At 40.6% G+C, this 21,992-nt stretch overlaps 2 protein-coding genes across 2 annotated transcripts in view; one reads left to right on the top strand and one right to left on the bottom strand.

The window, feature by feature from the left end:
* The window catches only part of fdps (farnesyl diphosphate synthase (farnesyl pyrophosphate synthetase, dimethylallyltranstransferase, geranyltranstransferase)), a 185,409-nt gene that overhangs the window by 135,042 nt on the left and 28,375 nt on the right, over nucleotides 1-21,992 (bottom strand). The gene's annotated exons all lie outside the window — the stretch shown is intronic.
* Nucleotides 6,027-21,527, top strand: LOC309483278 (uncharacterized protein). Its single transcript, XM_082148993.1, has 4 exons — nucleotides 6,027-6,141; nucleotides 16,058-16,078; nucleotides 16,244-16,728; nucleotides 16,833-21,527. The coding sequence occupies exons 2-4, from the start codon at nucleotides 16,059-16,061 to the stop codon at nucleotides 17,342-17,344; spliced, it is 1,017 nt and encodes a 338-aa protein (XP_082005119.1). The 5' UTR covers nucleotides 6,027-6,141; nucleotide 16,058; the 3' UTR covers nucleotides 17,345-21,527.

The raw sequence follows: 21,992 nt of genomic DNA, 5'->3' as shown, positions 1-21,992 counted from the left end.
AGTTTAGAAGCAGATATTCTAGAAGTGGTAAATGCCTCACTTCTTTCTGGGAGTTTTCCAAACTCCCTGAAAAGTGCAGTTGTCAAGCCCCTCCTGAAAAAGAGAAATCTGGATAAGACCATATTAAGCAACTATAGACCGATCTCAAATCTTCCTTTCATAGGCAAGATCATTGAAAAAGTTGTCTTCAATCAGCTGAACAAATTCTTAAGCTCGAATGAATACTTTGACAATTTTCAATCTGGTTTCAGACACAAAGACACAGCACAGAGACAGCGCTCATAAAGATAATAAACGATATTTGCTTAAATACTGATTCAGGCAAACTATCAGTGCTGGTACTACTCAACCTCAGTGCTGCATTTGACACTGTCGATCATAACATACTTCTTGACAGGCTGGAAAACTGGGTGGGGCTTTCTGGGATAGTCCTAAAATAGTTCAGGTCATACTTAGATGGGAGAGGTTATTATGGAAGTATAGGAGACGATAAGTCTGAGTGGACATCCATGACATGCGGAGTCCCTCAAGGCTCAATTCTTGCGCCACTCGATCCTGTTCAACCTGTATATGCTCCCAGTGAGCCAAATAATGAGAAAGAACCAAATTGCTTACCACAGCTATGCAGACGACACAGATTTACTTAGCCCTATCGCCTAACGATTACAGCCCCATTGACTCCCTGTGCCGATGCATTGATGAAGTCAACAGTTGGATGTGTCAAAACTTTCTTCAGTTAAACAAAGACAAAACTGAAGTCATTGCGTTTGGAAACAAAGATGAAGTTCTCAAGGTGAACGCATACCTTCACTCTAGGGGTCAAACAACTAAAAGTCAAGTCAGGAATCTTGGTGTGACACTAGAGTCAGACCTTAGTTTCAGTAGTCATGTCAAAGCAATAACTAAATCAGCATACTATTATCTGAAAAATATTGCTTTGTTTCCAGACAAGACTTAGAGAAACTTGTTCATGCTTTCATCACCAGCAGGGTGGATTATTGTAATGGACTCCTCACTGGCCTTCCCAAAAAGACCATAAGACAGCTCATACAGAACGCTGCCGCCAGGATTCTGAGCAGAACCAGAAAATATGAAAATATCACACCAGTCCTCAGGTCTTTACACTGGCTCCCAGTTACATTTAGGATTGATTTTAAAGTATTATTACTGGTATATAAATCATTCAATGGCCTAGGACCTCAATACATTGAAGATATGCTCAGTGAATATAAACCCAACAGATCACTAAGATCATTAGGATCATATCAGCTATACCAGGGGTCGGCAACCCAAAATGTTTAAAGAGCCATATTGTACCAAAAAAAAAAAAAAAAAAATCTGTCTGGAGCCGCAAAAAATTAAAGCCTTATATAAGCCTTATAATGAAGGCAACACGCTGTAAGTGTCTATATTAGCTTTATTAGCCCCCTAGTATCAAAGTGATAAGTAGCCTAGGCTACAAATACATATTGAGCATTCATGATTAAATGTTTATTTTCCCTGCAGCGACGCACCACGTGACTACTCTACGATGGTGCTTTAAGTTTAACTTCCATTATAATTTTAATGTATTACGTTTTATTTATTTGTGTATTATTTTTACAACGTTGAAAAACTTTAACCCTTTCACACGTAAGTTTAAAATATTCTGACTGACCCCCCCAGCGTGAGTTTTTCAAGGCGACCGTTATTTAGAATGTGTCACTTTATCGTTTCCAAGGTGACGCGTCATTGCGTGTCACGTGACACACCGCAGCAACAACAGAGCTGAATGAATGATGATCTGCTTTTATGTCATTTTTCCTTTTTATTCAAAATATTCACACATTTGTTAGATATGGCATGAAATATCTGATATTCCGATTGTCAATTATATGCAAGTGGAAGTGTTTTGTTGTTTAAACACCTTTATAACGATCGCGTTAGTTGAGCTGTATGCGCGATGGGCGCCGCCATCTTAGTTTGTGCCGCAGACGCAGTTCAGAGAATCGGATCTGTTGGATTTACAACACGTGAATTCATCCACTTCTCCCGAAATACATCAAAGTAAGTGGCTGGTGAACTGGGAGAAGAATAGAGTAAACTTTAAAGTTACTTACACAATGTATATCTGATATGAATAAAACGTGTCTAATTATAATGGAAAGGATTATTGCCTCTTCCTTTAACATCAGTGTGTATTTTACAAACTCTAAATGTATTGTTTTTTTAGTACTTATATGTCTGAAACCTAAATTAAACATTGTGGTTGAAAACACTGAAAAGTTGTGATATATGACAGCTCTGAGCGCGCCTGTCTCTGGCTCAGCGCCAGCCAACGCGCGAAAGCACATTTGAATTTAGCAGTTGATCACGTCATGCACTGACTGTTCTGATCACACCGATGCGATCGTACGTGCGAAAGGGTTAAGAATGTTTGTCATGTTTTTAGAATGTTTGCCTCCTACAGAAATTATATTAAAACAAAAAATATTTTTTCCATTTTCATATTTTTTAAAAAGCTCCAGGGAGCCACTAGGGCGGCGCTTAAGAGCCGCGGGTTGCCGACCCCCGAGCTATACCAAGGGTTCACTCTAAACATGGCGAGTCCGCTTTTAGCTATTATGCCAGCCGCAGCTGGAATCAGCTTCCAGAGGAGATCATAGAGGAGGAGATCAGACGTGCTCCTGGGTCATTCCTGGGATTCGGTAATATTTCAGTCCCCTAGATTTTAAAAAGTGGTGGTTCACCAAAATGAAATGTTAAAAGCTTTTCACAATACTTTGTTATGTCCTTTATAATGAATACAAATAATTATTGCATTTAAATAATTTTATCATTAAAAAAAATCTTATTTCTGTCTTAAAGCAAGCATTTTGTCATGTCCCTGAGGTTCTTCGCTGAATTTGTACTTGGAAAATAATTAATAAAATGTGCACAGTGTCTATAATTTTCGGCAATAATGCAAGTATTTATTTGTGTTCTTTGCTTTTGAAAAGAAACATTTAAAAAAAATTCAAGATATTTGATAAAAAACAACTTATAAAGTTACGTCCCTCAGTCTGAACTCAACCCCGTCACGCCAACCATTCTCCGCCCATAATAATTTAGACTCCACCCATATGTGACATCATTCACAGGAAGTTGCATCATTCAGCTCTCTTCAACAGCATGGTGCAGAAGAAGATGAGTGATATCACACTTTTTATTATTTTTTTGAGGTGTATTATAGTCAGGGAGGGTACTGTCAAGCTTACAACTCAACTCCATCACATACAATTAAGATGGAAAATTATGACTTTTCAAAATTTTATTTTAATCCATAAAAATCTAAAATATACTTATTTCATTGGCTGCCATGTGGCCCACTCTTCTACACCACATTAAGAGCAGTGGCCATTTTGAGCAAAAAAACTCAACCCCATCACACTCAACCCCGTCACATATGTCATTGTTTCGGGGTTGTAAACTTTGTGACAGGGTTGAGTTATTCACTTAATTTAATCAATGATTTAAATTTAAACATTTTATTATTATTTTTTTATTTCAGTAAATATATTATTACCAAAATCATAACTCATATTTTTGTTATAGATAAAATATTTAATGTAATGTGTCCACTTAAACTTCAACAGTCATTGAGATGATTCCAGCTCCACAACATGTGACATCTCGCCATGTAGAGGTTCTGAAGGAGGTTTGGGCCAGACTCTCAAGATAAAAGCCTGAAAAAAGTGCCTCAGCCACACACAGACACACAAACACACAGACACAGACACAGAGACACACAGACACAGAGACACAGAGACACAGAGACACAGAGACACAGAGACACAGAGACACACAGACACAGACACACAGACACAGAGACAAACACAGAGACACAGACACACAGACACACACAGACACAGAGACACAGACACACACAGAGACACAGACACAGACCCACAGAAACACAGACACAGACACACACAGACACAGAGACACAGACACACAGAGACACAGAGACACAGACACACAGAGAAACACAGACACAGAGACACAGACACAGAGACACAGACACACAGACACACACAGACACAGACCCACAGAAACACAGACACACACAGACACAGACACACAGACACACAGACACAGAGACACAGACACACAGACACACAGAAACACAGACACAGAGACAGACACAGAGACACAGACACACAGACACACAGACACAGACACACAGACACAGACACACACAGACACACAGACACAGACACACACAGAAACACAGACACAGAGACACAGACACACATACACATACACAGACACACAGACACACACACAGAGACACAGACACACACATACACAGAGACACAGACCCACACACAGACACACACAGACACAGAGACACAGACACAGAGACACAGACACAGACACACACAGACACAGAGACAGACCCACAGACAGACACAGACAGACACAGACACACAGACAGACACACACACACACAGACAGACACACACACACACACACACACACACACACACACACACACACACACACACACACACACACACACACACACACACACACACACACACACACACACACACACACACACACACACACACACACACACGCACACACACTGTGGTGCCTCTATGAATAAATATGGATTAGACCCTTTTTTTCTTTACATTTGTTCAGGTATTTTATGCAAATGTTCATAAAGTAACTATTTTAAAATGTTGGAATTGTTGAGTGCGTGCAAAAGTCCTGCTTATGTTGAGTTTTTTGTGTTAACATGGCATTTTCTTTTATAAATGACCCACTGATTGTTACTTATGTTATTATGAGCTTTTATCTGCTGCAGTTTTGTTTTATGTTCCAGCACTGAGGAATGTTTTAGACACTAGTGAATTTACCTATTGTGCCCATTTGATAAAAGGTTCTGTTTGGTAATCTATTTTTGTTTTTTGTTTCCAAAAATATTTGAAAGTTACTAATGGCCGTACTGTCTGCAGTAGTTTTCTTTGTTTAAATTCTCACTGCAGTTCAGATAATAAAGTAAAAACGAAAAAAAAAAAATATGACTATGTCTTTATTACATGGTTGCCTAAAATAAAATAGTGTTTTGTTTGAGTCTCAAAGAGGGATTTCCGTATTAAACAAATACAAATTAAAAGTAGGCCAATGTGTCCTTTCAACCCTGTTACAGTATTCAACCCCATCACAGTATTCTCAACCCTGTCACATTAATATTTTTGGAAAATAAAATAAGGAAGACAATTAAAAATTAAAGCATTTCTTGCTGATTACCACCTGACATGTTAAGGGCTAACACAGTAAAATTGTGGTTTTAGTGAAACATCTAAATTAAAAATGTTCTTACTAAAATAAAGAGACCACGGACAGACAATTTGGATATTTGTAACTTCCATCACATACAAATGTGAAAATTATCATAAATGTTACATTTGAAGTCATTGAATTGGTACGAGGGACACATGAGCAGTATGTAGATGTTTGTTTTATAACAAGTTTTGTGTAAAATCCTGTTTAAACTAATTCAATTTTGTCCGTTACGGGGTTGAGAATAAAAGGTGTACAAATCTGAAAAAAAATGAAAATAATAAAAAGTCTTTAATGCCTGAGATGGGAAAATATGATTTTTTGAAGGTTTGATATGTGCCTAATAATGTGGGGTATTTAGAAATGTAATCATATGTAGTTCAAAAATGTAAAAAGTCCAAGTTGAAATATTACCGAATCCCAGGAATGACCCTCCTACAGTACTCACATTCAAATCCAGACTCAAAACACATCTGTTTAGCTATGCATTTACTGAATGAGCACTGTGCCGCTGTTCGTCCGACGGTTTGTACTGTATTTTATTTTTCTAAACTGTTTTAATTATTCTTTTTTCTTTTTATTATTTTAATTTCTTCTATGTAAAGCACTTTGAATTGCCATTGTGTATGAAATGTGCTATATAAATAAACTTGCTTTGCCTTGGTCCCTCCCTAATTCTATTTTGAACACCAGGGGATTTCTGCATGTTGGTTATAAAAGTAGCCTATATCTAGGACACAAACACTCACAAACTGCTCACGAATGACGAAGCATAGCCTACCTGTGAAAAGAAGAAACTACAGCAGTAAGCCTGTGTATCACTTTCAGGTAGGCAGGCTGTTTTAAAATTGATGTTTTAATGTTTTAAGATAGCCTACGCTGGCCATTATTTTTTTTCTACTTATTAGAAATTAGTTATTTTTTATATGCCTCTGAAGTGTAATAATGTGACATAGGGGAGAGCGGGGCACAACTAATGCGGGCCTCGTAACACAATATTGTTTTAAATAGCCTACGTCCACAATCTAGCTTGACGAAACTTATATTTAGGCTACTAGATAGAACACCATATAGAGAAAAAATTGCGCCGAAATTCTGAAATGTCTGGAAGATATCACTGAACATTTATTTTACTAGCAAAAGTAAATTGCTTACTTATGTTAATTTTTCATCTCTATTTTGGTGTTTATTTCAAATTAGACAAATCTGATATTATTATAATCTCCAATATGTTATTTAACAGTTGACATGATTCTTTAATGCTGATCTAACCAGCAGAAGACACTAACAGGGTTTAAATCCCAGTTGCACAGGTGGGGCATGTTGTAACACTGCGTTTACAATGAGCCCCTATTATAAATATGCTATTTTCTATTCTATACGTTTATGAATTCTATTGAGAAAACATGAGAAAAAGGTGAATAAAGACTTAAGTCAATGTTCAGAAATGATTCATTATTATAATCATTTCTATATATATATATATATTTGATTAGATCAGATTACATTTTAAGCTGTCATATGGTCATGTTAGCTTAATATGTGCCCCTCACATGTTACAATGTAGCCCACCTATGGGGCATGTTGTCACATTTCACTTCCATTCTTTCGAGGTATATCAAGAAAAATTTACATTGTATTAATAAAACAAAACCACATAATTGTACTAGACGTGGGAACTTAATGTGGGAAAAAATAAATACTCTGAACCCTAAGTAGATTTACACAAACTGAGAAAGTGACCTTTGAAGAAAGAAAAAAACATTATTCAAAGTAATACAACACTTATTACACTTAATTCTTTATTAGGTATGTGTGTATGTGTGTATGTTTTCTAGGAGGGAAAAGGATATGGGATACAATTAGCTACATAATGCCACAATACAAGACCACAATTCATTTGAATGACAATCAAACATTTGTACAAGAACTTAGAATACAGGAAATTATCTAGGTATAGCCTACAAACAAAGTTAATACATACATTTTCTCTGCCCCGTAATTATTAAACCGGTAATGCCTAATGCACATATTCTTATAATTACCACAGTGAGTCACATGAGCAATATAAACCAAGTTAAACTGTTCAATCTAACAGTAGAAACGTATGGAACTTACATAGTTCAATAACGCACACAAGGCAGGAGACACAGCATTTCCAGCAGCAACACACAAGGACTCCTCCATGTGGCATGAACAAAAGGAAGGGGCTGTGTGTACAGGTGGTATCTAATAAGTCTGTGGCTGATTGAGGCTAATTAGTTGAAGGTGTGGTGAACTGCATGGGGAACTGAGTGGCAAAGAAAAATGGGGCGTGGCAACTGCAGGACTGAGAGGAAAACCTGCAAACAATATCTATATCCTTTGAAGGCTATATATAAAACAGTTAGCTCCGGTCGTTATTAAATAAATTCAGATTGTATATGTTGGTAAAAGGCACTTATCTATCTTTCTCGAGAATACTGAAGCCAAAAATTATCCTTAATTTTTAATAATTTAAAACGCATTTGCTACAGCAGCAGCCCTAGGCGAGGCAGCTCGCGCGCCCATAGGCTGCTCTGCGGCAACTGCTGCAACCTATCAGTGCGTCTGCCATGACTTCAGCGCCAATGGGAAGGCTTCCCTGCGCCACGTCATGGCCTGCCAATATGGATGTGGCCTAAGCCTATAAATACCCATCGCTCAGATTTCACTATGATTTCAGTCGACTGGAAGCGAAACCATAACGCAGCACAAGCACGGCAGGCTACGCAACACTCGTTCCCTCTCTAGATACTTACGTTCTCTTACGAGAGTACTCTCGTGTTGCGTAAGTTTAGCTTACGCTACGGGAACCCAATGTAAAACGCTGTGCGTGCTAAGTGTCCAACACAAATGTCCCAAGGGCAGAATGCCCAGGGCTCATGTATGAGTGGAAAGACGCATAGCGTCAAACGGGGCGTGACGACTCGGTAACATGAAGATAGGTGCTTACACATATATACAGTTAAGACAATATATCAGCCTTGAACTGCATAGGCCCACAGGACATTGCACTATATATCAATAGTCTAAGCAAACTGGGTTGGGTAGACATAGTTAATACTGCATAATTAGACTGAGAACAGCCTAGCCTGTAGGGCAGGCACTTCCAGGTTGTAAAACCTTATAAATGTAGACAGGGAGGCCCAGCCTGCTGCCATACAAATGTCTTGAAGTGAAACCCCGCTCGTCCATGCCCACGACGAGGCCATGCCTCTAGTCGAGTGGGCTCTAACGCCCAAGGGGCAATCTAGGCCTTTGGAGGCGTAAGCTAACGCAATAGCATCAACTATCCATCTGGACAGGGTCTGTTTCGAGGTGGCTAGCCCTTTAACGCGACCACCGAAGGAAACAAAAATCTGCTCTGTCTACCTGAAGGCAGCGGAGCGTTCCACATAAATCCTCAAGGCCCTAACTGGGCAAAGGAGATTAACCCCGTCCTCACCACAGGATGCAGGGAGGGCTGACAGGAAAATAACTTGCACTCTAAACGGAGTCGCAAGCACCTTCGGAACGTAACCATGTCTTGGTTTGAGGATGACCTTAGAGTCATTAGGCCCAAATTGTATTTCCAGAGAGCGCGTGTAAGTCGCTCACCCGTTTTACTGAAGCCATTGCCAGCAGAAAAACGGTTTTGAAGGAGAGGTATTTTAGCTCCACCGCATGTAAAGGTTTAAATGGGCTACCTTTCATGGCCTCCAGGACCGTAGAAAGGTCCCAAATCGGAACTGATGGAGGTCGAGGAGGGTTCAGCCTCCTAGCACCTCTGAGAAAACAGATTATGAGGTCGTTCTTTCCCAGTGACTGGCCATTTGCAAACTTTGTAAAAGCTGCTATGGCCGCCACATACACCTTGAGCGTGGATGGGGTTCTCCCACTGTCCAGCAGCTCTTGCAAGAAGGAAAGCACCACCGTTACCTCGCCACATAGCGGGTCCAATTCATGAGCTGAACACCATTCTGCAAACACCGACCATTTAGACGCGTAGAGCCGTCTAGTAGACAGAGCTCTAGCCTGCGTGATCATGTTCATCGCTCCCTTAGGGAGGTGAAATGTTAGTGATTGATCGCCCACACATGTAGAGCCCACAGCTCGGGGTGTGGGTGCCAAATCGCGCCCTCGGCCTGAGACAGCATGTCCTTCCTCAGCGGAATCGGCCATGGGGGTGCGCTCCCCAGCTCTGTCAATTCTGGGAACCAGGCGACCGGGGGAAATGCGTATATAAGACATCTGGGCCAGTTCAGGGCCAGCGCGTCCCTTTCTTTCGAAAAGAATATTGGGCAATGAGCGTTGGCCTGTGACGCGAATAGGTCTACCTCCGCTCTGCCGAAGATGCCCCAGATGTTTTGTACTACCAGGGGATGCAGGGACCATTCCCCTGGGGGGACCTTGGCCCTGGACAGCATGTCTGGGCCCACGTTTACGGCGCCCGGAACATGCGCTGCTCTCAGCGAGCGCAAGTTGTGCTGGGCCCATATAAGGAGGTGTTTTGCTCTTGCAAAAAGGCTCCGGGACCTGAGGCCGCCTTGGCAGTTTATATATGACACCACTGACATATTCTCTGTTCTGACTAGAACATGGTGACTCCTCAGCACAGGGAGGAAGAACTGCAGGGCATTCTCGGCCGCTTTCATCTCTAGACAGTTTATGTGTAGGCGCTTTTCTGTGTTTGACCACAGGCCCATCGATGGCCTCCCTTCGTAAAGGGCACCCCAACCCGTGTTGGAGGCGTCTGTCGAGACTACTTTGACCACTGAGGGTAAACCCAGGTTCACGCCGGACTGATACCAGTCGGCTCTCATCCACGGTTTCAGTGACGCCGCGCATGTCCGATTCACTGTGAGGCGCAGCAAGCCTGATGTCCACGCTCGCACCGGAACGCGCCGCCTCAGCCAAAGCTGAAAGGGGCGCATGTATAACAGACCCAGCCGTAGCACCGTTGAGGCTGAGGCAATAAGACCCATCATCCTCTGAAACACTCTGAGGTGAAGATTCCTCCCCACTATGAATGACGCTGCTAGGCGCTGAATTACTGCCGTGCGCTCACGCGTTAGGCGCGCCAGCATCGACCTGGAGTCCAAGATTGCTTTTGGCCCAGTTGACTCTGAGACCCAACTGATTCAAATGGTCTAGAAATAACGCTTTGTGCAGTGCCAGTTCTTCCCTCGACTGCGCTAAAATCAGCCAGTCGTCCAAATAATTCAGAATTCTCACGCCCCTTCGTCTGAGGGCGCGAGCACTGTGTCCATGCATTTCGTAAATGTACGAGGTGCTAAAGACAGACCAAATGGGAGGATGGTGTACTGATAAGCCTGGCCCTCGAAGGAAAATCTCAAGAATGGCCGGTGACGGGCTGCTATTTGAATCTGAAAGTACGCGTCTTTCAGATCCACTGATATAAACCAGTCCCACGGTCAGATTCGAGCGAGGATTTGTCTGGTTGTGAGCATTTTGAACGAGCGTATCATAAGAGCTTTGTTCAAAAGCCTGAGATCTAGTATAGGGCGGAGCCCGCCATTCTTCTTCGGGACTAAGAAGTAACGGCTGTAGAACCCCGACTCACTCTCTGCCAAGGGGATGGTCTCTACCGCTCCTTTCCCTAGCAAATTCGCTATCTCGGCGCGAAGTAGGTGTGCTGCTTCCTGATTCACAGAGGTTTCGACCCGTGCTGTGAAGCGCGGTGGTCTGCGAGCGAATTGTAGCGAATAGCCCCGTTTTACTATTTCTAGCACCCATTTCGAGACCCCTGGAATCGATTCCCACGCTTTCGTGTGAATAGCCAGGGGTAGAATGAAATCTGGGTTCCGGTCGCTGGTATTCAGAGACTCGGGGACCCGGCCATGATGACATGCTTTGTTCATCAAGCTCATATTCAATGGGGCAGTCAGCACTTCGTGCAGTGGCTTCGTATCTAGCTTCTCATCCGTGGAACCGGGAAGGTGTTGTATTACAGACGAAGCTGTGCGAGCTCGCGGCGGAAGGCGCGGAGCGCTTAGCAACACAGATACAGTCGTGTTCATAGGTAGGGGTGGGCACTGTACAGCGGGCACATTCCCTACATGTAAAACATGAACGGCAGAAGCCGGTTTGACTGATATGGAACCCGGGGTGGTGTGAGACACTGTGTGGGTAGTGCTTATGTGTAGGGGTGAACACTGGGCAGTGGGCACTTTTCCTACACTCATAGGTCGAGCGGCATGAGCCAGCTTTATTGATTTTAACCCTGGATGAGTGTGACACACAGAGGGGGTAGTTTTTATGTGTAGGGGTGGGCAGAATCTCCATAGCGTGTAAGGCGGACGCGGCTTGGCCGATCAGCGCCGAGGTGGTCCGACATGCTTTTATAGGCAGGCTCGACTTGGACCGCCATCCCGCAGAGGGCGGGCACAAGTGAGTCGCCGCGGCTTCCTCAACCGGAGGAATGGAAAGGCATCCTCTTTCTTTGGCGCCGTCAACTGCAGAGAGCACCGAAGAAACATGACCTGGAGAGCTCATCATGAAGTTCAATGAGGAAGGGAGCAGGCCTCAGAACAGGCAAAGAGCGGCGTCCAGGCAGAAAGCGGCCATCCAGCCTGTTGGGCGCGGGCTCCTGGGGCGCGGTCCACTCGATGCCAGATGATTACGACGGATGCCTCTCTGACCGGATGGGGAGCGGTTTTCGAAGGCAGACCAGCATGTGGTATCTGGACTGGCGAGACCCTCTCTTGGCACATAAACAGCTTGGAGCTGAGAGCCGTCTTTCTGGCTCGACACCACTTTCTCCCTTTTCTCAAAGGACACCATGTCATTGTCAGAACGGACAATATGGCGGTAGTGTCCCATGTAAACCGGCAGGGGGGTTCACGGTCGCGCACCCTGAACAGGCATGCGTGCCACCTCCTCCTGTGGTCTCAGGACAAGTTCCTCAGTCCATGTACCTGGGATCCTGAACCTCGCAGCGGATTTTCTGTCGAGGCAGAAGCTCAGGTCGGGGGAATGGATGTTGAACCGCCGAACAGTAGCCCTGATTTGGGACGTGTTCGGAAAAGCAGAAGTGGACCTCTTTGCATCACAGGAGTCGTCCAAATGCCCACTTTGGTTCTCCCTGAGCCCCCCAGCACCGTTGGGGATAGATGCATTTGCCCACCCATGGCCGATGCAAAAACTTTATGCATTCCCGCCCGTCAAGTTGATCCAGGCGGTTCTGTCCAGAGTGAGGGAGAACGGAGCCCGTCTCCTACTTATAGCCCCATTCTGGCCGTCCCAGCCGTGGTTCTCGGAGCTGGTTCCTCTTCTGGAATCCCACCCCTGGGAGATTCCGGTCAGGGAGGATCTACTATACCAGCTTCAGGGCAGGATATGGCATCCTCGCCCCAAAATTTGGAAGCTATGCGTATGGCCCATCAGAGGCCGCTAGCTTTGAGCTTTGGTCTTCCCGCTGACATCCAGGAGACCATTGCGAGTGCGAGAGCCCTTTCCATGAGAAGGCTGTATTCCTGTAAGTGGAGGGTTTTTGAGTCATGGTGTTCAGCACACACTAGGGACCCAGTCAGCTGCCCAGTGAGTTCAGTGCTGGAATTCCTACAGGAGAAGTTTGCTTCTGGAGCGGCCGCTACCACTCTGAGAGTATACGTTGCTGCTATTGCCACTCATAGAGAGTCGGATGAGATCCCCCTGGGTAAACTGAGGTTAGTCTCAGCATTTATGCATGGGGTTAGGTGCCTGAAACCAGTACGCTCCCCTGGCATTCCGTCTTGGGACCTGTCGGTCGTCCTGGAGGGCTTAACGGAGGCTCCCTTTGAGCCCTTGGAGTCAGCTCCGGAGCGGATTCCGACTCTCAAGGTTACTCTTTTGTTAGCTTTGACTTCGTTGAAATGGGTAGGGGATTTGCAAGCTCTTTCTGTCAGCGAGTCATGTATGGACTTCGCTCCTGGTCTGGTCAGGGTTACTTTGAGACGGAGACCAGGATATGTGCCCAAAGTATTGTCCACAGCATTTCGCTCTCAGGTTATTAACCTTCACTCTTTCCATCCTCCTCCTTTTGTTTCTGAGGAGGACAGGAAACTTAATTTGCTCTGCCCTGTCCGAGCATTGAAGTTCTATGTGGATCACTCTGGCGGTTGGAGAAAATCTAACCAGCTCTTGGTATGATTTGGTGCTGGTCGCCACAGGCTTGCCGCATCAAAGCAGAGAATTTCCAGGCTATTTCACTGGCATATGAGGTGCGAGGTCTGCCTTCACCTCTTAGCATCAGGGCACATTCCACCAGAAGTGTGGCTTCCTCTCAAGCTCTTTTTAGAGGGGACCTCCTGGAAGACATTTGTGTGGCAGCAGGCTGGTCCTCTCTACACACTTTTGTCAGATTTTACAGTTTGGATCTCGACATGACTCCAGGTTCCCAAATATTATCTGCTTGAACCAGTCATGTGAGTTATCTGGTCATTGTACTAGTTACGGCAGCGCTTAGCTTGGCGAGTTTGGTATTTCATTCCCACTGCGTCTTAAGCTACGCAGCGTTGAGTGAACCTATGAAAGAGAACGTCTCTGGTTACTGATGTAACCTATGTTCTCTGAATAGGGAACGAGACGCTGCGTTCACTGCCAAGCTCCTCGCGCTGCCGACAAGCTTCTTTTTCGGCAGAGAAATCTGAGGAGCAGATGGCGCGCGCACCTGTATAATGTGACGACGTAAGAGCGTTTGGGCGACGCCCGCGCCATCAGCCAATGAATTGGCGTGATTCTGTAAGGGCTTCAGACAATCGACACACCCAGATGGCGTTCCCACTGCGTCTTAAGCTACGCAGCGTCTCGTTCCCTATTCAGAGAACATAGGTTACATCAGTAACCAGAGACGTTTTAAAAGAAAATAAAGATTGCGGACTGGAAGTTTGGCTGACTATGGCAAAATTGGTATCTATGTTTTTGGTATAACCCAAGAAATCTATTGATACCAGTGTCATTACAATAGGCAAGTTTATTTATATAGCACATTTCATACACAATGGCAATTCAAAGTGCTTTACATAGAAGAAATAAAAATAATAAAAATAATTAAAACAGTTTAGAAAAATAAAATAAACTACAGTACAGTACAAACAAATTTCAAATAGGCAAATTTCAATAGGCAAATTTATTCAAAAGTTATTAGTATTTTTGGAAATTTTGTTATAACTTTTTTACCACATGGTGGCGCTGCCACAAAATTTTGGAGTACCTTCAAGGCATGGTGCCAATGACTCATACTGAGTTTCGTAACGATACGCTAATGCGTTCATAAAGTATAGCATTTTATATCATAATACTGTATTTAAGTTAATGGCAATTTCCTGTTTTGTTCTATTATAGCGCCAACAAGAGGCACAATCCCGTTATTTTGTTGTATTCTCAGAGTGAGCCCATACATGTGTGTGTCAAATTTGGTGAAAATATCTATTTTTGTTTTGGAGTTCTAAACATTTATATGTATAAACACATTAAAAAAAATCTGTGTATAAAAAATTCAGGAACCTAAGGAGATTAGAATAAGTAAAAATAAGTCAACCACACCCAGAGTGATAAACATTTGAAAAATGTATTTTACTACTAGGTGGCGCTGGTTCGAAACTTCTCTGGCTCCTTCAGTGCATCGTACTGATGACCCATACCGAGTTTTGTAACGATACGTTCATGCGTTCATAAAATACAGCATTTTGGTACAAAATTCAAAATGACCGATGCCTAAAATGGTCAATATGGAAAAAATGGATATCAGTTGGCTCTGCATGATATCCTGAATCTAACGAGACCACTATTATGATTTTTGGACAAACCGTTCAAATGTTATAAGCTAAAATAGCTATTTTTCGTATATCTCCGGACTAGAGGATGCCACTGCGCCGAAACGCAGCATGTAGCCTCAGGTCATGTTTGTGATAACGTACCAAGTTTGGTCGGAATACGATAAAGCATTGTGAAGATACAGCCTTACATCTGTTTTTGCAAGCACTAAAATTAGTTTGCGCAGTATTCGAGAACGTTTGACGAATCAACGTGAATTCCATAACATTTTGTAGGCATGGTCTGAAGATGATCTGGTTCAATTGTCATGAAAATCGGAGCAACGGCCTAGGAGGAGTTACAAAAAGTAGGGTTTTCAGAGAATTCAAAATGGCGGACCAATTTTCATGATGGAAAAGGCATCAAAGGGTGCAAGACTGAATTGTCTTGAGCCAAGGAATTAGAGGAAACGAGAATTTTGTTTCTAGCCCTTACAGTTCAAAAGGTATTCGCATAAACATGAGTGAAACTTTGGACAGATGGTGGCACTAGAGGGATTGAGACTCCAAATTTGCTATGGTGACAGTTCAGATCGTCCTCTATCAGTGTGCCAAATTTCATAACTTTGGCTTAACCATTGACTTCCATGACGGAAGAATAATAATAAGAACGCCAACAATTTCAAGAGTTGCCTACGCACTTTCAGTGCTTGGCCCCTAATAATAAGGGTAACAACAAACAGGTGAGAATGATCAGGCAAGGGAACCAGGGAACCAGGAAACAGGAACACAAAGCACAAGACAGAACTAATGAAAAGATCACAAAACAAAAGGACAAGGAATACATAATTTGTGACAGAAGATTATCATTATGTGCCTGAGAACAACAGCACGCTTGTGTGATATTGTTATTTAATCCTTTCACTAATTGGCTCAGTGTAGACCACAGATATTTTATACATTTAAGTTTCTTTCATTTTGTGTTTCAGTATGACAGTCGAAATGAGACGGTAAGCTTTTTTTTATCTAATCTCTTCACAAAGTGTTGCTGGTATTAAAATTGAATGATCAATTATTGATATGATGTTGTACATTAAAAATGACAAATATTTCCATTGTAAATGCCATTCAAGGTGTCAAAATATTTTTCTCTTTCCATATCTTCGAACTTGCAGTGTAATGGATTTGCAGGACATGGAGGCAGTTTCTGGGCCTCTAAATGAGGGAATTGTCTCTATCTGCAACATCTGCAAGTCCCTCTTGGATGCACATGTAGATCCCAACACTGACAAATTCTCCAATTACAAACAAATCAGGAAACATATTGAGCACGCTGAGCAGTGCCTGAAAAAATCAAAGAAAATGATGGAAGAAAAACTGAAATCTTTTGATAAACGCATGGAGCAACTTACTAACGAAAAAAAAAATGTTGAGCAACGGAACAAAAAAAAACACATGGCCATGGATAAATTAAACATCAAGAAGAAATCTGCCGAAGAATCATTAAAGAATTCCAAAGCAGCTTTGGAGCAGGCAGAAAAAATTGTAGCATTAAGAAAAGATGAAATAACTAGAGAGACATATAGGAAGAGAACAGGTGAAGGTGTAGCAATTGCAGGGGCAGCAGTGACTGCAATACCAGTTTGCGGATGTATTGCTGGTGAGAAATCATCTCTGATTCACTATTATATATTATATATTATCATCCTAATGAGTAAAACTAACCAGTATTGGTGGCTGATATGATTTCTTGCTTTCCTTTAGGGCCAATAATGATGGCTACGGGAGCATGTGTACGTGATGATGCCTCAAAGGCTATACGCGATGCTGAAGATGAGCTAAAAAAAAATCAGTCCCAAGTGAATGACAACAGCAAAAAGGTGTCTAATTACCAATCCAATATCTCTACCATACAGAATGAGATTAAAGAGACTGAGAAGGTGCTGGATAAAATTCAGAGGGAGATTGAAGAGGTGAAGCAGCGTCTAGAGTTCATAGCTAATTATCAGCAATTAACCAGGAAAGCTGTGAACCTTCTGAGTGTTCTTAGTGGAAGAGCCACTGTATTGGAGAGGCAAACTCAACGTTTCATCCTCTCTGGGCCTGTGATAAAATGCATGGAAGATGTGATGAAGGCAGCAGAAAATGTTGCAGAGAATCGGCTCATTTATAGTCAGGGTGTACCAGGCTCCATAAATACTTTGAAGGAGAATGTTGGAGACCTGCTAGCTTTGTGCAACTCAACCCAAAATTCTGAATATGACAGCTATTACTAATCATCTAAATGTAGAATGCATAGAAACCATCTTACAAGCAAGGCAAGAAACAAAAAATGAGAATGAGGCATAAGACTTTGACATGCAAAATGTGATATTTCTAAATGAATGCATTGTATAACAACAAACAATATCATAGTAAGACTTTTATATCTTAAATGGTAACAGTAAAAATTATAATCAGAACATGTATCTATAAACAACATTACCTGTTTTTTATATTGATAAACATTTTAAGTTATATTTTATGCATTAAAATGTTTTATAAACAGGCTACAAAATCAAAAGTTTTAATATCTCACTCTCTCTTTATACAGAGTGAGTGATGAATTATTGAGAAATATATTCCCAGATAAGATAAATCAGCCTGGTCTCATTGTTAATACGTAGGTATTAATACGTAATTTTCAAAGATAGAAAATGTACTTTTTTGTACGTTTGGATATATGCTGAAACGTATAATATGGACGTATCTGCAACGTTTAAAAGTAACATTATTACGTTTTTACAGCTAAAAAAGGTTAACTATTTACGAATATTTCATATCATAAAGATATCTGTATAATTTCCTTTTTACCATTTTATAGATTACAAATGTAAGATCCCTTAACCCTACTCCCACACCTAAACATACCCGTTTTATAGACAACATTAAAAGGATAAAACGTAATGTGTAGGGAAAATGGCAGTTTTATTAACAATATAGCATTAAAACATAGTTTGAGCCACTATAATCCTACCCCTACCCCTAAACCTAACCATGTCTTAAAACTACGTAGGCTACAATTATAAAGAAAAACAACAGACAGACACGTATCACAATAATTTATTTATTGAGAAAATGTCAAAACCGGTACCAAAAGTCGTTCACATGACGATGTGTCGCAGTCCTCTATGGCAGTATATAATAGTTTTGTATGAGGTAACGTTACAGAGCAGAATTTAAGTTATTAATCCATGAAAATGTTAATCCGGTTTCGGTTCGCTGTTGGCTCTGTGAAGGCGCGCGCGCTTCTCTCCATTTCAAATGTAGCACACGGCATGTCGCAATCTGTGACGAAGCATGCGAGAGCCAATGAGCGTTTGATATCACTGCCGTAAAACATGTCGTAACGCTTCGGGCGCAATTTTTGCATTTGAATTCACCACGAGCGCGGGATTTGACGTTTACGGTCTCTGTTGAGAATGGAGATGAAGATCACTGGATAAAGGGCTGATTTTGGATCTGTTTCTTGCAAACAACGTATGAATTCTAAAGATTTGGATTACATCAAGCTAATAAAATTGATGTATTTTGTGAATTTATGTTGTGTTGTAGTGTATTATCGGTCTACAGGAGAAAACGCCTTTTGTGTCTCACGGTAACGTTAAATAAACCAAATATTACAAAATGGTAAAACGATTAAAGAATGTATTTTTAAGGTTTTAAAGTGTATTCTTGTTTAACGCCATGTAGGCTAATCCTCCGAAACGAGTTTGCAGCAGAAGGCACGAACAGAGCGAAATGTTATTATTTATGAGTAATTTAGCCTAACGTTATTATATGAGTAACGTTAAACTATTAATAAATGCGACAGAAAATTTAATTGATAAGACAATTGAATGCAATAGAGTCAAAACATTAATGCGACGATTTTAACATGCATAAGTTAAATAGGAATACGTACAAATTTGAACTACACTTTACGTAAAAATACACACGTATTCTCATGAGATCACGTTGCAGCAATATATTCCCAATGATACGTTTTTTTTTTGTTGTTTTTTTTAAGTACAATAGTGGACAAATTAGTATAGCTATTTACCACCGTGAAAGCTCCTGGTTAGGGGTTAAACCTAAGGGTTACTTTAAATGTCACCATTGTAATCACTGTGATATAATATTGTGCAAGGTAAAACGTTTTTATATGTAAAAACAAACAAGATAAATTCTATTAAACATTTTATTAATTGCCAAACTACTGATGTTATTTAGGCTATAGACTGGAATGTCCTCAATGTAAGGTTTGGGAGAACAAAAATACGTTTTACTGGATCGATTGGCTGAACATAAATATGCCACCAAGAATGTAAATAAAGAATATCAAATGGCAAAACATTTAAAAAGTAATGCATAATGGTAGTCCATCTACCCTAAAACTGTATTGATCATGTGAATATCACACTGAAAAAAAAAAAAAAAACTTAATTTTACTTAAAGTTTTTGCACAAATATTTTTAAAGTAAATTTCACACGCATATTTTTAAAGTAAATTTCACATATGGAATTAAGTAAACTCTACTTAACTAAGTTGAGTGAAAGTAACAGAGAAAATAAGTAATTTTAACTTGGCTAGTTAAAGGTTGAGTAATGTTTATTTAGTTTAGTTTCCTTTGCAATACATTTCACTCACAATCGTGAATTAAGCTATACTTTTAAAGTGTTTGCTTTCCTTAAAAATACCTACATAATTAAATCAATCGATATTGTGTAAGAAAGCATACTTGGTAGACAATACACAATGACGGTAACATTTGATGGATTGTTTTTTGTTTGAATTTTGACTAGAAAATGAACACAAAATGGCACGTTACTAATCCTAACAACAAAAGCAATGATAAACCAGTGTAAATACAGCTGGAAAACAGTGAAAAATCAACCTCATTAATTATTCAAGGACCAGTGCATGATAGGAACACCAGTATCAGAAAAGTTGAGTAATTTTACTTAATTTTATAATGTTGATATTTACACTTTCATTTCTACACGCTTGAATTGAATTTGAACTAAAACTTGAACTAAATTTTTCATGTAAATTACATTGTTTTTTTTCTGTAGTATTTACTTAATAATTTTTATGAGTGTAGGCCTACTATAGGAAAGGGAACAGAGAACTTAAACTGAATCAAAGAGAGACGTTTTGGATTTATAAACTAAAGGCTAATCTGGGATTGAATGAGGATTTAACTCATTTTTATAATCTTTTTTTAATTTGTATAAAAATTTTTTGAAGTGGTGTTTTTGAGTATGGAAATACATTGTATTGGTGAATTTTAAATGCTGTCAAGAGATGCTGGTCACATGACATATGTTAAAGGGGTCATCGGATGCAAAATTCACTTTTATATGGTTTGCGTACAAATATGTCTTTGCAGTGTGTGGACACAACCACCATACAATGAAAAAAATCCATTCAACCCTTTTTTTAATCCTCAAAAAGCCGAAACACTCAATAATCAAGCCGTTTGGATTTTCTTAGCAATATGATGTCATATTGCTCATGCTCCACCCACAACCGCTGACGGACTGTCCCATATTAGCATATTTCCGCCCTTAGCCATTTGTATACTGGTTTGTATACTGCACATTACATGTCTTGTGTCCACACACCCCATGGAAGAGAGATTTAAAGAGGCATGCACCGAAACGGGTCACTGTGAACAGAGCTGTTTTTGAGGAGGTAAAAAGGGTGTTGCACAACCATTGAGGAATTTTAACCAAAGTATGTTACAAACTTTACATGAAGCCCCTAAAGAATCATAGCAACTTGTGGAAAATGGGCATCCGATGACCCCTTTAAAGGGATACTCCACCGTTTTTTAATATTAAACTATGTTATTCCCTTAACTAAGACGAGTTGATACATACCTCTCTCATCTCAGTGCGTGCACTTAATCGCTCTGGCGCGCAGTGACACTCTGATAGTACTTAGCTTAGCCCAGTATATTCAATGGTACCAAACAGAGATGAATTTAGAAGTGACCAAACACATAAGCGTTTTCACTATTTAAAAACAGTTACACGAGTAGTTATACGACCAAGTATGGTGACACAAAATAAAACGTGGCGCTTTTCTAAACGGGTTAAAAAGGATAACTATAATGTATGGCGGAATAGCACTTTTGGGAGTAGTTCGACTCGGCGCAGTAAAAAGTCACGCCTGATCCTCTTCCCACTATTGACAGAAGTGAGAGGAAGAGGATCAGGCGTGACTTTTTACTGCGCCGAGTCGAAGTACTCCCAAAAGTGCTATTCCGCCATACATTATAGTTATAACTAATCAGAAGACATAATAAATGCTACTGCTTTTTGTTGCTGAGTTTGTTGTGCTGCTGAGAAGAGCATTGACCGAAACGCTGAAAAGTGTTTAGATTTTTTTTGTATGTAGCCATCCGATAATAAAGGCTTTATAATTTGAAAGAGTGCCATTGTCCTTCTAAAGTTTTCTTTGATGGATTATTAAAACGTTTATTTAAAATGTAATGTTTGGTAATACATTTGTACACTGTAAAAAATTTGGAGTAGGATTTACTTGAAAAAAGCTTGCTAATTTTTTTCACTCTGAAAATGCTAGTAAATTTACAAAGTTTGCCAAGTAAAAACCTAAACATTTATTAGTAGCTTTAATTAGAAATCTTTAAGTTAAATTTACTTGGAATATGGAATTAAGTAAACTTTACTTAACCTAGTTAAGTGAAAGTAACAAAGATAATAAGTAATTTTAACTTGGCTAGTAAAAGGTTGATTGATATCGATTTAGTTGAATATTCCTTTGCATTACATTTCACTCAAACAATAATATTGAATTATACCAATCATTTATAGTATGTGCTTTACTTAGATTATCTAAGTAATTTATAAGACATCATGTCAGATGTTAAGTCTCAT

The sequence above is a fragment of the Leuciscus leuciscus genome (genome assembly GCF_965113295.1).
Source record: "Leuciscus leuciscus genome assembly, chromosome: 20".
Classification (NCBI taxonomy): domain Eukaryota; kingdom Metazoa; phylum Chordata; class Actinopteri; order Cypriniformes; family Leuciscidae; genus Leuciscus; species Leuciscus leuciscus.
This window is presented reverse-complemented; position numbering and strand designations above follow the sequence as displayed.

What these genes read in the sequence shown, in the direction of transcription:
- LOC309483278 (XM_082148993.1), top strand. Translation starts at nt 16,059, where the DNA reads ATGACAGTCGAAATGAGACG. An exon ending in ATGACAGTCGAAATGAGACG is followed by an intron (nt 16,079 to 16,243) that starts GTAAGCTTTTTT and finishes TCGAACTTGCAG; the next exon opens with TGTAATGGATTTGCAGGACA. An exon ending in AGTTTGCGGATGTATTGCTG is followed by an intron (nt 16,729 to 16,832) that starts GTGAGAAATCAT and finishes GCTTTCCTTTAG; the next exon opens with GGCCAATAATGATGGCTACG.